The 13,464-nt window shown below is 45.5% G+C and overlaps 2 protein-coding genes across 4 annotated transcripts; one reads left to right on the top strand and one right to left on the bottom strand.

The window, feature by feature from the left end:
• Positions 1-4: 4 nt before the first annotated feature.
• On the top strand, positions 5-4,664 carry nelfe (negative elongation factor complex member E). Its single transcript, XM_018754370.2, has 11 exons — positions 5-79; positions 972-1,056; positions 1,615-1,684; positions 2,275-2,420; positions 2,532-2,606; positions 2,798-2,835; positions 2,928-3,256; positions 3,373-3,517; positions 3,946-4,000; positions 4,089-4,191; positions 4,400-4,664. The coding sequence occupies exons 2-11, from the start codon at positions 982-984 to the stop codon at positions 4,471-4,473; spliced, it is 1,110 nt and encodes a 369-aa protein (XP_018609886.1). The 5' UTR covers positions 5-79; positions 972-981; the 3' UTR covers positions 4,474-4,664.
• Positions 4,665-7,216: 2,552 nt separating this feature from the next.
• On the bottom strand, positions 7,217-13,304 carry LOC108935590 (zinc finger and BTB domain-containing protein 12). Of its 3 annotated transcripts, none has more exons than XM_018754341.2 (5): positions 12,381-13,304; positions 11,147-11,390; positions 9,427-9,621; positions 8,980-9,177; positions 7,217-8,852 (listed from the first exon to the last, which is right to left on the bottom strand). In XM_018754341.2, exons 2-5 carry the CDS (start codon positions 11,348-11,350, stop codon positions 7,746-7,748), a joined length of 1,704 nt encoding a protein of 567 aa, XP_018609857.1. In that variant the 5' UTR covers positions 11,351-11,390; positions 12,381-13,304; the 3' UTR covers positions 7,217-7,745. The 3 variants fall into 3 exon arrangements, with proteins under 3 accessions (XP_018609857.1, XP_018609859.1, XP_018609858.1); XM_018754343.2 differs by having other exon boundaries at positions 8,986-9,177; XM_018754342.2 differs by having other exon boundaries at positions 11,147-11,354.
• Positions 13,305-13,464: the final 160 nt, after the last annotated feature.

The raw sequence follows: 13,464 nt of genomic DNA, 5'->3' as shown, positions 1-13,464 counted from the left end.
TCAGTGTTGTGGAAGGAGGCAGAGCTACTGCTGCAGCGCCGTCCACAAAGAAAGAGGGGAAAAGTGTGATTTCCACTAGGTAATGCTTGCGGGGTGCAGGTAGTTTGAGCGCGATTTTCTGTTTTGAAATGATGCTCTCCGCAGATATGACAAGATCGCGACGGGATTGTGGTGTTTGAGAGGTGAAATGTGCGGCTTCCTGCCAGGACGTGACAGCTGCTGCTGGCGGGATGAGGGATGATGATGATGAGGCATAAACACAACAACACAGATTCAAAGGAAATGCAGTACTGGTTTACATCACTGCACCATGCAACAGGGCACACAGCATGGCATAGCACCCTGAAACAAACATCAAACAAACCAAGGAAGACAATGCTGGACTCATAAGTCATGTCATGGCTAGAACTTGCGTGACTAGATTGAATGAATGGTAGGCATCGTAAATGAATGGGTGCTGTGGTAAACATGGTACACTCCTACTGTACTCGTACTGTACTGCACTGCGAATAGAACTTGAGCTCGTGTTTCAGCCCGAATCAAATTGTCTTCATCAGAATTCAAAGTGAGCCATGTGTTTGGTCCAGTCTTGTTTATTATATTTTATTTTATATATATACACTTTATAGTTTATTTGCATTGTTGTATTTGGTTGGGGGTTAGGAAAAGGTACATAAATAAACACTATAGACTAGTTCATAAGATGAGTTTTATGCTATATTTTGTGGTTTTTTTTTTGTATTTGGAATTTTTTTCCATTTAATACACCATCATGTTGGTTCATGTAGTGGAAAGAAACAAAGTAACTACTTCATCTAAGTCTCTGTTTCTGCTAATGTAATGCACACATTGTGCTTTCTGTGAGCTGTATGTTGCTTTGGAGAAAAGTGTCTGCTAAATGAATAAATGTGAATGTTAAAAATGCACACAAATTTTCTTTTGATTTTTTTATTCCCCCCCCTATTTCACAGCCAGGCCAAGATGGTGGTGTTTCCCAGTTCTCTGACAGAAGAAGAAGAGTCTCTGCAAAAGAAATATGCAAAGCTGAAGAAAAAGGTCTGTCCAACACATATCCCTTCAGGTGGCCTCATACCTGGTTTACTTGCTGGCAGTGAAATTCTCTCTCTGCATTGAATGTATGCTTGAGATTCATGGTGAAATCTCTTCATTTTTCTATTCATGCTCTACCACACTGATACTTGTAAAATTCACTACACTGTAACTTGAAGAGAGAGAAAATAGAGTTCAGTGAGGATGTGTCGTGCATTACACACACACACACACACAATACAACTGCTTGTCCCAAGCGGGGTTTCGGTGAACTGGAGCCTAACCCGGCAACACAGGGCGCAAGACTGGAGGGGGAGGGGACACATCCAGGACGGGACGTCAGTCCGTCACAAGGCACCCCAAGCGGGACTCGAACCCCAGACCCGCCAGAGAGCAGGACCTGGCCAAACCCACTGCGTCACCGCGCCCCCTGCATTGTGCATTGCAATGATTTTCAAAAGAAGTCCTACAAATTCTCCTTATTTCTGTGTTCTTTAATAATTATAACACTGTTAGTAACAATAATCAACAACATGTCTTACTTCCTGGTCTCGTTCTTTAAAGAAAAAAGCTCTTCTGGCTTTGAAGAAGCAAAGTTCCACTAACCAGGCAAACCAAGGAGGACTCAAACGGAGTAAGAAACTGCTTTGCTTGTTTTTTTTTTCTGTTTCGGTGACTTACCTGTCTGCATTTTTCACTGTTGTCTTTGACATCCAGCCAGTATTTTAACTCTAACCCAAAACCCTAACACTGACCCTAACCTGTCTGTTACTTTCCGTAAATCTGATGTTAAACGAGTAAGAACATGAATAAGAGCAACTGTCATAGCTGGGACAGTCCATCTTGATTGGTTGTAGAACTCATACTGGGTGGCACAGTGGCACAGTGAGTAGCGCTCAGTCTGTGTGGAGTTTGCATGTTCTCCCCGTGTCTGCAAGGGTTTCCTCCTGCAGTCCAAAGACGTGCTGTTCAAGTTCACCTATAGTGTGTGAGTGACAGAGAGAGTGTGTTCCACTGATGTATGGATGAGTGACCCGTTGTGAATAGTGTATCTAGCAGTGTAAGTCACCTTGGGGAATAAGGTGTGTGGGCTCATAACACTACATAGTATCCACTGGAAGTTGCTTTGGAGAAAAGTGTCTGCTAAATAAATAAATGTTAATGATGGAAAGTGGTTATGGCTGCCATGTGGACCTCTGTGTCCTTTTTCTTCCTTTTCTTCAGCGCTGTCAGATCAGCCTGTACTGGACACAGCAACGGCCACAGAACAGGCCAAGATGCTCATTAAATCTGGAGCAATCAGTGCCATCAAGTCTGAGACAAAGAACTCTGGATTTAAACGGTCCCGTACACTGGAGGGAAAACTCAAGGTAACAAGCACCGCACATGGCACATTGACCCACTGAACACTGTGTAGATATACTGGGGAAATGTTGTCCAGAGTAGTACAGAGAGTCTGTCCCTCTCTCAATTGTCTCCAGGACCCAGAGAAAGGTCCTATCCCAGCCTTCCTGCCGTTCCAAAGGAGCATCTCCACTGACGAAGAACCTTCCGAGGTACACACTCGCAGGCAACAGTTACATCACTGCAGGGTGTGAGATGAGCGTCAACACCTCCTAGTGGAGTACAGCAGTGTTAGAAGTCAATCATGGAAGCAACTTTCTTCTTGTGATCATTCTAATCTAGTTATACGAAATTCGTTAAGGTTCAGTTCGCCCACCATTAACTGGTTCTGTTCTACTTCTAGTCTGGCAAAAGGACCCACAGAAAATCTCTCTATGAGAGGTGAGTGTCTGTTCGAAGCACATGATGACAGTGTGTGTGTTCGCTTTGTGTGCATGCGCTGTCCTGTACTGACCCGTCATTGTCTTTTACAGCTTTGTGAGCTCTGCTCATCGTTCGCGTGAAGATGAGGACGGAGGAAGTTCCTCTTTCTCCAGCCGTGACGCAGAGAGAGACCGTGACATGGACAGAGAGAAGGACAGGGACAAGGATCGTGAGCGCGACCATGACAGGAGCAGAGATAGGAGCCGGGAGAGGGGCAGAGACCGTGATCGAGACAGAGAGAGAGACAGAGACAGGGATAGGGATAGAGATAGAGATAGGGATAGAGACAGAGAAAGAGACCGAGACCGAGATAGGGACAGGGACAGAGACAGGGACAGGGACAGAGAACGGGATCGAGAACGAGACACCCCATTCCGACGTGAGTGCGCACTGCCTCCCACTTACTCCAGTCCATTCCTTCAAATGTGATTCTTGTGCTGAAATGTCAATTCTAGTTATGAAGAACACTCAGTAGTTATGCCTGTCCATGTACAGGGTCAGACTCGTACCCAGAGCGAAGGGGTGTAAGGAAGGGGAACACGGTGTATGTGTACGGCACCGGCCTGGTGGAGGACAGCCTACGTACTGCCTTCTCTAAGCACGGCACCATCATTGACCTGTCCATGGACTCTCCTCGCAAGTATGTCGGGAACCAGGAATTTATCTACAGGGCTGTGGTGCCAAAATCATATTACATTAATATCTAAACTTCTTTAATATTCCTTCTTATCAAAGTGTATTTTGCTGTAAACATATAGATTCATGTTTGTTTACCTTTAAAAATCTGAGATACTAATTGCTCACCCTGACTCTACCCAGGCCGACATTTTAAAACACTCTGCTCCGTTTCATTTCCTCATATGGTTTATCCACAGAAACCGAAGAACGTTTTTTTTTAAAGGAACTGTAGCAATGTCACACTGCCATGGAAATGGGATTCCAGTGCCCTGGCCCTCGGACAGGCACGTTGTGTGTCACGCAGAAGCCAGGAACATAGTAACACCAGGGTGTTTCTGTCTGCGCGATCCACTTTCTGCTGCTCCTCTTTCATTTCCCGTTTCTCTCCAGCTGTGCCTTCATTACCTTTGAGAAGATGGAGTCTGCAGACCAGGCTGTTGCTGAGGTGTGTATACCTGCCCACTTCCTCATGCTGCTTTAATAGCAACCCTAATGGGCTGAAAACATCTTCTCTCTCCTTTACTGTATCGCAGCTGAATGGCACTACAGTGGGTGACACCACGATCAAAGTGAGCATCGCCCGGAAACAACCCATGTTGGAGGCAGCCACAGGAAAGTCCCTCTGGGCCTCTTTGGGTATGTTGTCATTTTGATGGCGTTGTTTCAAGTTATGGCTGGTACTTGACGTAACTATGTTAAGTACTTAAGATACAACGGAGCCCCTGCACAGACTTCGACTACCAACCTTCATGTTGCATGCTCATGTCCTTCACTGCCATGCTTTCTACCATAATTTACAGATCAAGACTCTCCTTGTTTCTCACTTTCCTCCATCTTTTGACAGCTGTGCAGAACAGTGCAAAGGGCTCGTATCGTGATAAGAGAAACCAGGTGGTGTACAGCGAAGACTTCCTCTGAAACACGTGAGAAGGAAAAACTGCACCGCTAAATTAATATGTAAAAATAGTTAATGTAAATTAGGTTTAGTGTTGGCTTCAGCTTCAGTTTGAATACACTTTTCCATGCTGTTCAAGTTATTAATGTGTAGTAAAAAAAAAAGTGTATTAATCTTTTTGATATCAGCTTTGTGTATTTAAAACTTGAGGGAAACAAACTGTCATTAAATGAACTTTTTTTGTTTCTATGGATTTCATAAAAATAAATGTTTGTTCTGTTTTTGGATACAGTGTTTTAATTCATTCGACTTATGTTACACAAGCTTTGGTACATATATTTATTCCCAGAAGGAATCTGTGCAAATTGATTTAAAAAAAAAAAAAAAAAATTAAATTTGCTTTTCTTTTAATAATATAAATAGGGTATTTGAGGTTTCATGTTTTGTAGAGCAACATCAACATATGTGCACCCCCATAACTGACTTGACTTCAACTTGTAAGTTTATTTGAATGTAATTACTGTATTTATACACAGGCTTGAGTTTTTCCATTTGATTCTGATGTTAATCAGGATCTCCGAATAACTCCTTTTTCTTTTCCATAAATACGTATATCACAGATACAAATCTGACATCTTCTGTAAAGATGGTTTTGGTCCGCTCTTTATTAGTCATCCAGCTAATTACAAACTGTGGGCATTGAAATACAAATACATTTCCTGGACAGTTTCTGGCCTTGGTTTTCTGGTGCAGCCCAAATATAGGTTTGTTTCACACCACACTAACTCAACCATATTAGAGGTCATTTGCATAAGGTGTCTACATTATATCACTTTTGGACAAAAAAATTGGTCCATAAGAATATTTGTCTACTGTAAATATGACATTTAAGAGTAGAGGTGCAGAGGAGGTGTTCTTGGTTGTAGTGCACCTCTGCAGACACACGCCAGTTAGCGGACTTTGTCATTATGACCTCTATAACTAGAGTTATAAAACAAACACTACAGATTTAAGAACTTAAATCTAAAAAAATTTTATAAATATTTAAAATAATAGTCCCACTACCTCCCAAGTAGCTCAGCTTGTAGAAATGATCTTCTCAAGCTGGGTCCTCCAGGTCAGTTTGAGCCTGAGCACTTGGTCACCACTTCGTTTTGGCATCATTCAGGCCAGGAAAAGACTTGTATCAGCCAGGGACTAGTTTTGCATCATTGCTCCCACCAACACTTAAAAACCCTGCATTCAGCAGTAGTTTGGCAGAACTACAAGAACATCGCAATATCTTGTGGCAGTGTTGACAAGCAATTCTGGCAATGGATAGGTGGAATTGTGGCACGCAAGACAGTTGTGGTCAGCTGAGTTTCAGAATTAGAAATAACTAAAGTACAGGAGAAACTACTGTCGGTTAAAATCCTTTTTTCAATCACAGAAAAGACTTTATATAGGACAATATGCTAACTGGAACAATTCAGGCTAAATGCCTTGTTCATGGACACTGCAGTAGTTGCAAAGTGATATGTACACCAGACACTTTCATTTTATAAGTCCCTAAGCACTACACTACCCTCTGACCAATTTACACTTTTTATGGCTCAATGATATGCCAAAAACTAATACTAATGCAAAATGAATTTGCACAAAATTAATATTGCTAAGGCATGTGAGGCTGCAATGCTGACAGTTATGCGCTGCAAATTACTCTTTTTACCAGGTAGCTCAACTCTTATATGCACTCAGATACCATACCCAGATCATGTCAAAACACCACATCTTGTTTCTACCCTAATGCAAATTCCAGTTAAATGTTGAAATTACAGGTTATAAAGTTCTGGGCTCTACAAGGGGTCACATTCTACAATGCTGTTGACTATTGACATGGGGTGTTGAGCGAGAGACATAGCCGAGTCTTTTTACAAAAACCCAAAGTTAGAATCCCTGGTCTTTGTTGACCTGAAGGCATAAAAAGTTTGTTCCAACTGAGGTATCAATTACTTAAACTTCACAATGACACATTCTCATGGTGTGTAATCACACATAAAAGTCATGCATGATTTTCCTCGGAATCTAAACGAAGCAGTCAGTCAATTCAGAGCTCCAATACAAACTGCAGAAAAATTTGGATTTCAGTTGGGATTTATGTTACTTACAAATGGTCTACATTTTAAAAATGCTGAATTAAAAGTTATTTTATTTGGAAGAGTTATTAAAAGATTAAATCAAAGTTGGACCAACCTTGGACAGAAGACATTCCAGTTTACAACCCAACTGCCTCAGTTAGCTGTAGAGATGGTCTTGGTTATGCTCACAACCAATGAAATTAAAAAAAAAAAAGAAAAAAAAAGACAATACTGCAGAGAATTGTCACCCAGCTGTGAATGGTTCCACTGTTTTTGTATTGACTTGCAGACAATGGTAGAACATGCAATCATAATGGGTTGAAGCCAGACATGGTGAGACAAAATACAGCATGTACTCTGTCCCATATGGACCCAGCCCTGGGTTCACTTTTAAATAAGTTTTTACAGTTTAAGTTCTAAAAAAAGTTGAAAAAATTACTCTCCAGACCACTGTGACCCTGCAATGGGATGAGAAGTTATTAATAACAAATGAATGTATTAATATACCAAAATTCACACACACCACACAGTCTGAACCGCTTGTCCCATACGGGGTCGCGAGGAGGCGGAGCCTAACCCAGCAACATAGGGCACAAGGCTGGAGGGGGAGGGGACACACCCAGGACAGGATGTCAGTCCATCGTACGGCACCTCAAACGGGACTTGAACCCCAGACCCACCGGAGAGCAGGACCCGGTCCAACCCGCCGCGCGGTGATATTAAACTATGGGATATTATGCAAGGCTAATATGTAATGAAACTACTCATTCTCGGTAGTCTAACAAAATGTTAATTTTCAGAGTTCTTCTGTACTGTATTCATAGGCAACAAAAATTTTATTAAAAAGGTTTAGTAATTGATAAATATCACGCTATTAGGTGCAGTGCCTACAGCTCATGTCAGTCTTGAGAAAATATCCACCGGTTCACTTTCTGAAATTATAGTTAAGGTCACCTTGTGCAAATGAACTCAGCCATGAATTCTAGTCTGCACTTCTGTCCTTGTCTGGTTCCTGCGGCCTTCCCCTTCTGCTTTATTCCAGTTACCTTCAACGACGACGTCGCACTCTCTGCCGACGTCGTTGTTGAAGGTAACTGGCAACACAGCTATCATACGAGTTTGAGACAAGTCGGTCACAAAGTTTACAGCGAACGAGGGGGCAGACTGAAAACTAGCCATCACATCCCCCTCTCCTCCCGTTCCCTTTCCCTATCTTTTTCCCTCTGAGCCTCCATGCAATTCTGGGCAGTGGTCTTTCCATGCTGTTCCCTGAGGTGGCGCCGTAGGGCGGGCTTGTGGGCGAAGCGCACGTGGCAGTAGGAGCAGCGGTGTGGCCGCTCGCCGCTGTGAAGGTTCATGTGGTCTCGCAACGTAGACTTCTGCGTGAATGTTTTGTGACACAGGTGGCAGGCGTGGGATTTCGTGCCCCGGTGGATGCTCATGTGCCGGTTGAGGTTGCTGGCATGGTTAAACTGCTTGCCACAGCGAGGGCACACAAAGAGTGGGTGGGCAGAACGGGCATGCATGGTCAGGGACTCTGTTGAGGGGAACGTGAGGCCACAGGGGTCGCAGGAAATAGGACCCCCACTTGAGGAAGTGGACCCCACCACAGCCACTGACTCTAACTCAGATTCTTCACGGGTTGATGACATCCCCATGCCCTGGCTCCCACTATTGTCGAGTCCAAAATGAGCTTTTGAGTCATCTGACCCAAGTTCTTCCACTATATCCTCCCTCTGGGCTTCGCTTATTCCATAGCCACCCCGCGGAAGTCGGCCTCCTGTTTGCCCGAGGTCAGAGCTGGGGAAATAGCCTGAAGATGCAGACTTAGTTCCGCCGTGACTGAAGTCTGATTGGACCAGCCCGTAGCTCCCCATTATCTCCTCTGATATTGGGACATGCCAATCATCCTGAAAGTGTTCCCCAGGGAGCCTCCTTTCTCCGCACACTTGGCGTTTTCTGTGGCAAAGCCCTCTCGCTCTGCCACCTCCTCGATCCCCTTGCCGCCTCCTCAAGATTCTATACCCTTCTCTTTCTACCGCGCCACCCATGAGGTCACCAATTCGTTCCCCATCCTCATCGCAACCCTTTTCTCTGCCCGCTGCTGTTTCCTGGAAGTGGCTGTCCAGGACCACTCCTTCTCCTCCTCCAACTTCTCCTGTATCATCTTCCCCTTGCTTGTCCTCCATGCCTTCTTCATCCTCCTCTATGCACACCTGGAAAACCTCATAGTCTTCTCTTTCCTCCTCTTCCTGAAACTGTCGCGAGGGACCCGCAGGTTTTACCTAGAATGATGCACATGCTATTTGTTTACGAAATGCTGAGCCCACATCTCACCAGATTCACAATTTACAGCTCTACATTTGATAAAGCAGGTATGAAAAAAACCACTTTATTTATACACTGAAATACCTTTACCACCGAGATGTTCTCATCTACAGGGCTTTCCTTGTGCAGGTCGCTTTGGGTATGCACATCTACACAGGCCTGGGAGTTTTGACGGTTGGGAGGTGCGAGTGGAGCTAGCTGGCTTGCAGGTGGAGACCTGGCACGTGAAAGTTGGCGTCTGTCCTCACACAGCAAAGACTGGTTCTCCTCCAGTTTTATAGTCTTGATGGAAACAAAAAGATCAGGGGTGTCAAAGGAAAATTCAAGTTTGCTGAATGAGGCACAGGTTGACTGGTACATTGTTTGGCAGCACAGGACTAATCAGCACATTAGTACAGTTCACATAACTGCTGCATAGGAATGTGATTTTTCCACCATAATAAAGGCATTTTACAATACAGAATTCCTAAACCCAATATTACGTATGAAGATGTTCAGCAGAAAATGTACAACAAATGCGTGTAGACTAACCCCCGAGGGACTTGGCACTCTGGGCTGCAGATACTGACTGAGGGCCCCGCGGCACTTCTCCACCACATGCTCCATCTGCAGATAGCTTGCAGCTGTCAGGTAGTTGACTATCTCCTTGGGGTTGAACTGCAGTATGCCAGTGTAACATGACTGAAGCAGCTGACAAACAACACTTGAACTGTACAGCATGGACACCTGATGAACAAAGAATTACAAACACATTCATGTACTCAGTTACTAGACCCATCGAGAGAAGGTTAAAGGGCAGAAAAACTCCAATATCATGGCTATTTCAGGTTCCCCCCCGATATGGATTTGGGCTTCAACTTACTAACACGACTGGCACCAGAAGTTAGTTTGCAACTCGAATTTTTGGTAAATTCACCCACAACGTCACAGTCGGAGAAAGTTTAAAAACACAGCTTAATCCCTCAGTTTATTCGAGGTCAGTTAAAAATCTTAGATGAAGCTAAAATGAACTGAAAAATCACTATAAGGCTTTAGTCTGTTTTCATCAACAGCTCATACAATCCAAGGTCTCGGTGTTCCTCCGTACCAGAAACATTGGGCATGGAACAGGATACGACATGGAGTGGATGACAGTTTGTTACCTTTTATTATTATGAAGCAACATAAAAATCGTGTTTAAAATGACTGAAAATAAATGCATTATCTCCACAACTTCCTATTTGCTGCATTCTGCTTTGGTGTGAAGTTGCCCGCCCCCCCATCCCATAGTGTCAGTTGAGTTATTATAAGTGCATTTTTCTGCCATCTAATGGTGGACAGTAGAAAACTGGGGCACTTTTTACCGCGAGAAATGTTTGAAAAGAGAAGAAAAATAGAAAATTGAATTGAAAATAAGTAAATGGGAATTGTTTCATTCTTCAAAAATTCATAACAGCAGATGCATCCACATTATGCCACCTGTGTAACAGGTTTGAATTTTCACTTTAATAGTCTGCTGAATCCTTCCACTGTACTTTGTTTTGTATGTCTTGCCAAAGATGTGAAAAAATTCTTTTGTAATTTGTCCATTTGTACTTTTATGTATGTGTTGCATGGGGGGTGCAGTGGCGCAGCAAGTTTGGCCTGTGCCTGTTCTCTGGTGGGTCTGGGGTTCGAGTCCTGCTTGGGGTGCCTTGTGATGGACTGGCGTCCCGTCCTGGGTGTGTCTCCTCCAGCCTTACACCCTGTGTTGCTGGGTAAGGCTCCGCTTTGCCACGGCCCCACTTGGGACAAGCGGTTTCGGTGGGTGGGTGGGTGTGTCTGTCTGTGTGTGATGTCATCAGGCTGCCCAGCATGCTGTTCTCTTCAGTACGCTTGCAGATTGAGTAGACAGGCACAATGAACACAAAAGCTTTTTTTTTTAAAACCATGTTTAATTTCTTCTGTACTAATAAACCCAGTGGCCTCAACGATTCAACGGAGAAGTTCTCATTTTGGCCACAACACAGAAGCGAATCTAAATCACCCTTAGCGTGTGCGAGTGAAAGTGTGTGTGTGTGATGGACCTGTACAAGGTGTACCCTTAAACTCTACGCTTCCAAACCACCGCAATCCGTACCGGACAAGCAGTTATCGATAACAGACAAACGCAGCACGGTTCTTTACACGTGTAAAAGCATGTGGCCATAGGTAAGGCCTTCATCATCTTACGTGTCACTCATCGGCAACACGACACACAGAGGTCAGCGGTTCCGTTTGCCGGTCACCGTACCTGCAGCTCGGAGGAGGGGTTCAGTAAGAACTGGTCTCGCAGGAAGGGCGAACAGGCTGCCAGCACGACCTTGTGACCCCGGAAAGTCTGCTGGTCGCTGGCCACGATGGTGATGTCGCAGAAGTGCTGGCTGGAGCGCAGGGTGTTGAGGTTCTGCAGGGTGGCATCGCCATGACCCGGCAGTCGGAAACACAGCACCTCCATGCTTCTTCAGAGAGAACGGAGAGGAGATGCGCCGGAATTACTTAAAATGCAAAAAAAATCAAATCATAGTTACCGTACAAGAAGAGAGTTACGAGGAGTTTCACTTTAGATGCACACAGGAGCTGCGTTTGATAAAAATAGAGGTGATACGAGTAACGTTAGCTGGCCGAAACCTCGCCGCACGCAAAGTGGGAAATGATTCTGACGCGAGGACGCACACTTGCAGAAAGCGTAGCTGGGCGAGCAGCACGTTTCTCCAACAGGTACCGAGTGTGCGAGAACAGCAAACAGTCTTTTACCTCCTTCCTGCTCTTGAATATGTTATGTTTACATTATGCATTTAGTCAACAATTTTCTCCGAGCAACTTACAATACCAGCTACATAGACCAGTTATCCCTTTACAGCTGGGCCATTTCACTGGAGTAATTTTAGGGCAAGTACCGGCTTGCTCAGCCTCAGGTACTAGCTGGAGGTGGGATTCAAACCTGCAACCTTTGGGTTCAGGGAGCAGTTAACCACTACACTACCAGCTCTCACGGTTCCTGCGTGAGTATTGTGTCCAGTCTTAGCACGGTAAAGTTGAGGGAGAAAACTGCTATAATTGTTGAGCTGCACTTTCAAAAACGGGTCGAAGCTGGGTTGTGGAGGGACGCCCTGCTGGGAACCAAGTCAGAGTAAAACGAGGAGCCCCTGTTTGTTTGTTTATTTGTTTTTGTTTGTTGACTCGTTCGGTGCTGCTTGTCTGCAGTCTCCATCAACCACCCCGTCCTGCCCCTCCGCAGAGCCGAAACAGGAGACTCTCCCTCCACACGGACGCACCGCGCCGAGTCCAGTCGAGTCGAGTCGAGTCGAGTCGAGTCGGACTCGATCCCACCGCGCGGCCGGTCGCACAGGTGGCCGCCGTCGCGCGCCAGACACAAAGGCAGCCGGCAGCAGCCGCGCGCGCGCGCGCCGGATACAGAGTAACGAGCGAGCGTGTCCACATGATCCACACCACAGCAATTTACTGTGCCACACACAGACACCTACCTTTTGACGACGATCGGCGGCCGCCGCGTTATTCAGCACTCGAAAGAAATAAAAACAGTTGTGACCTGGTCGACAAAAACACAAAATCCAACACACACGTGTGTTTTCCGCTCTTTTTTCAGTCTATATCACACTGACACGTGTCGCTGATGACCATTATTTCTCCCTAAAAAGGCGACCCTGACCCCCGAACGGACCACGCCGGCCGAACACACGCACGCTCCGCGCAGACGGTACTTTTTGTGTCTCTGTGTCCCCGACTCACACCGATCACTGGTGTGGTTTTCAATCGGGCGAGTTATCGAAGGAGCTTCTCCGAGTACGGTTAGCGGGAAAGAGGTTGCAGATCTTCGCGCGCGCGAGCACAGGTCGGACCGGTTGTGTTTCTCACGGGTCCAGTTTCCACTGGTTCACACGCACACTTCCCCCGTGTGCGCGCGGCGCGAGCTGGGCACATCTTAAAGGGGAAGGCGGACATACGCAGCGCCACACGGCGCTCGCAGGCGCTCGTAGACACACGCGCATACGAAAATCCAGCTGGAGAGGGGCACTTTTTTTTTTTTTTTTGCATACACCGTGTTTTCCATAACGAGAATCCTTTTAATGTGCACCCATAGAAAAGCCGCCGCTTGGAGTAATATAAACATTTTGGCATCTCTTCATTCAAACCTCACGTCCCTTTGTGGTTTACTTTTAGGGGCTTTTGATGCGTATTCCTCTGCAGTATGGAAGCATGTGCGTATTAAAAATTGGCCTCGGCACGACTTGGAGAAAGATTTGAACTAATCAAAGTGCAAACACGACAGTAATTTCGGGAAACCCCCAGAAGACACATTTTCATTGTCAACACTTGGAAAATAAAACGACTGCCTCCGAAGCACGGGGCCGATTAGGATAAAAATACTGGAATTTCTTCTGTTGATAACTCGGGGGGACATTGCGCTCCAGAAGCGGGACACCTGACGTCACCGGCACGTTTCCGGGATTGATGGCCAGTCGGTAGGGCAAGGGGTTGAGAGCGCACGTCGACGCACTGACGTCACACGCACGTTCCCCGGACTTTGTGCCGGTGAATGGGGGAAGG

This window comes from Scleropages formosus, chromosome 23 (genome assembly GCF_900964775.1).
Source record: "Scleropages formosus chromosome 23, fSclFor1.1, whole genome shotgun sequence".
In the NCBI taxonomy this organism is placed as follows: domain Eukaryota; kingdom Metazoa; phylum Chordata; class Actinopteri; order Osteoglossiformes; family Osteoglossidae; genus Scleropages; species Scleropages formosus.
The sequence above is the reverse complement of the archived record's forward strand: the minus strand, read 5'-3'. Positions and strand labels throughout refer to the sequence as shown.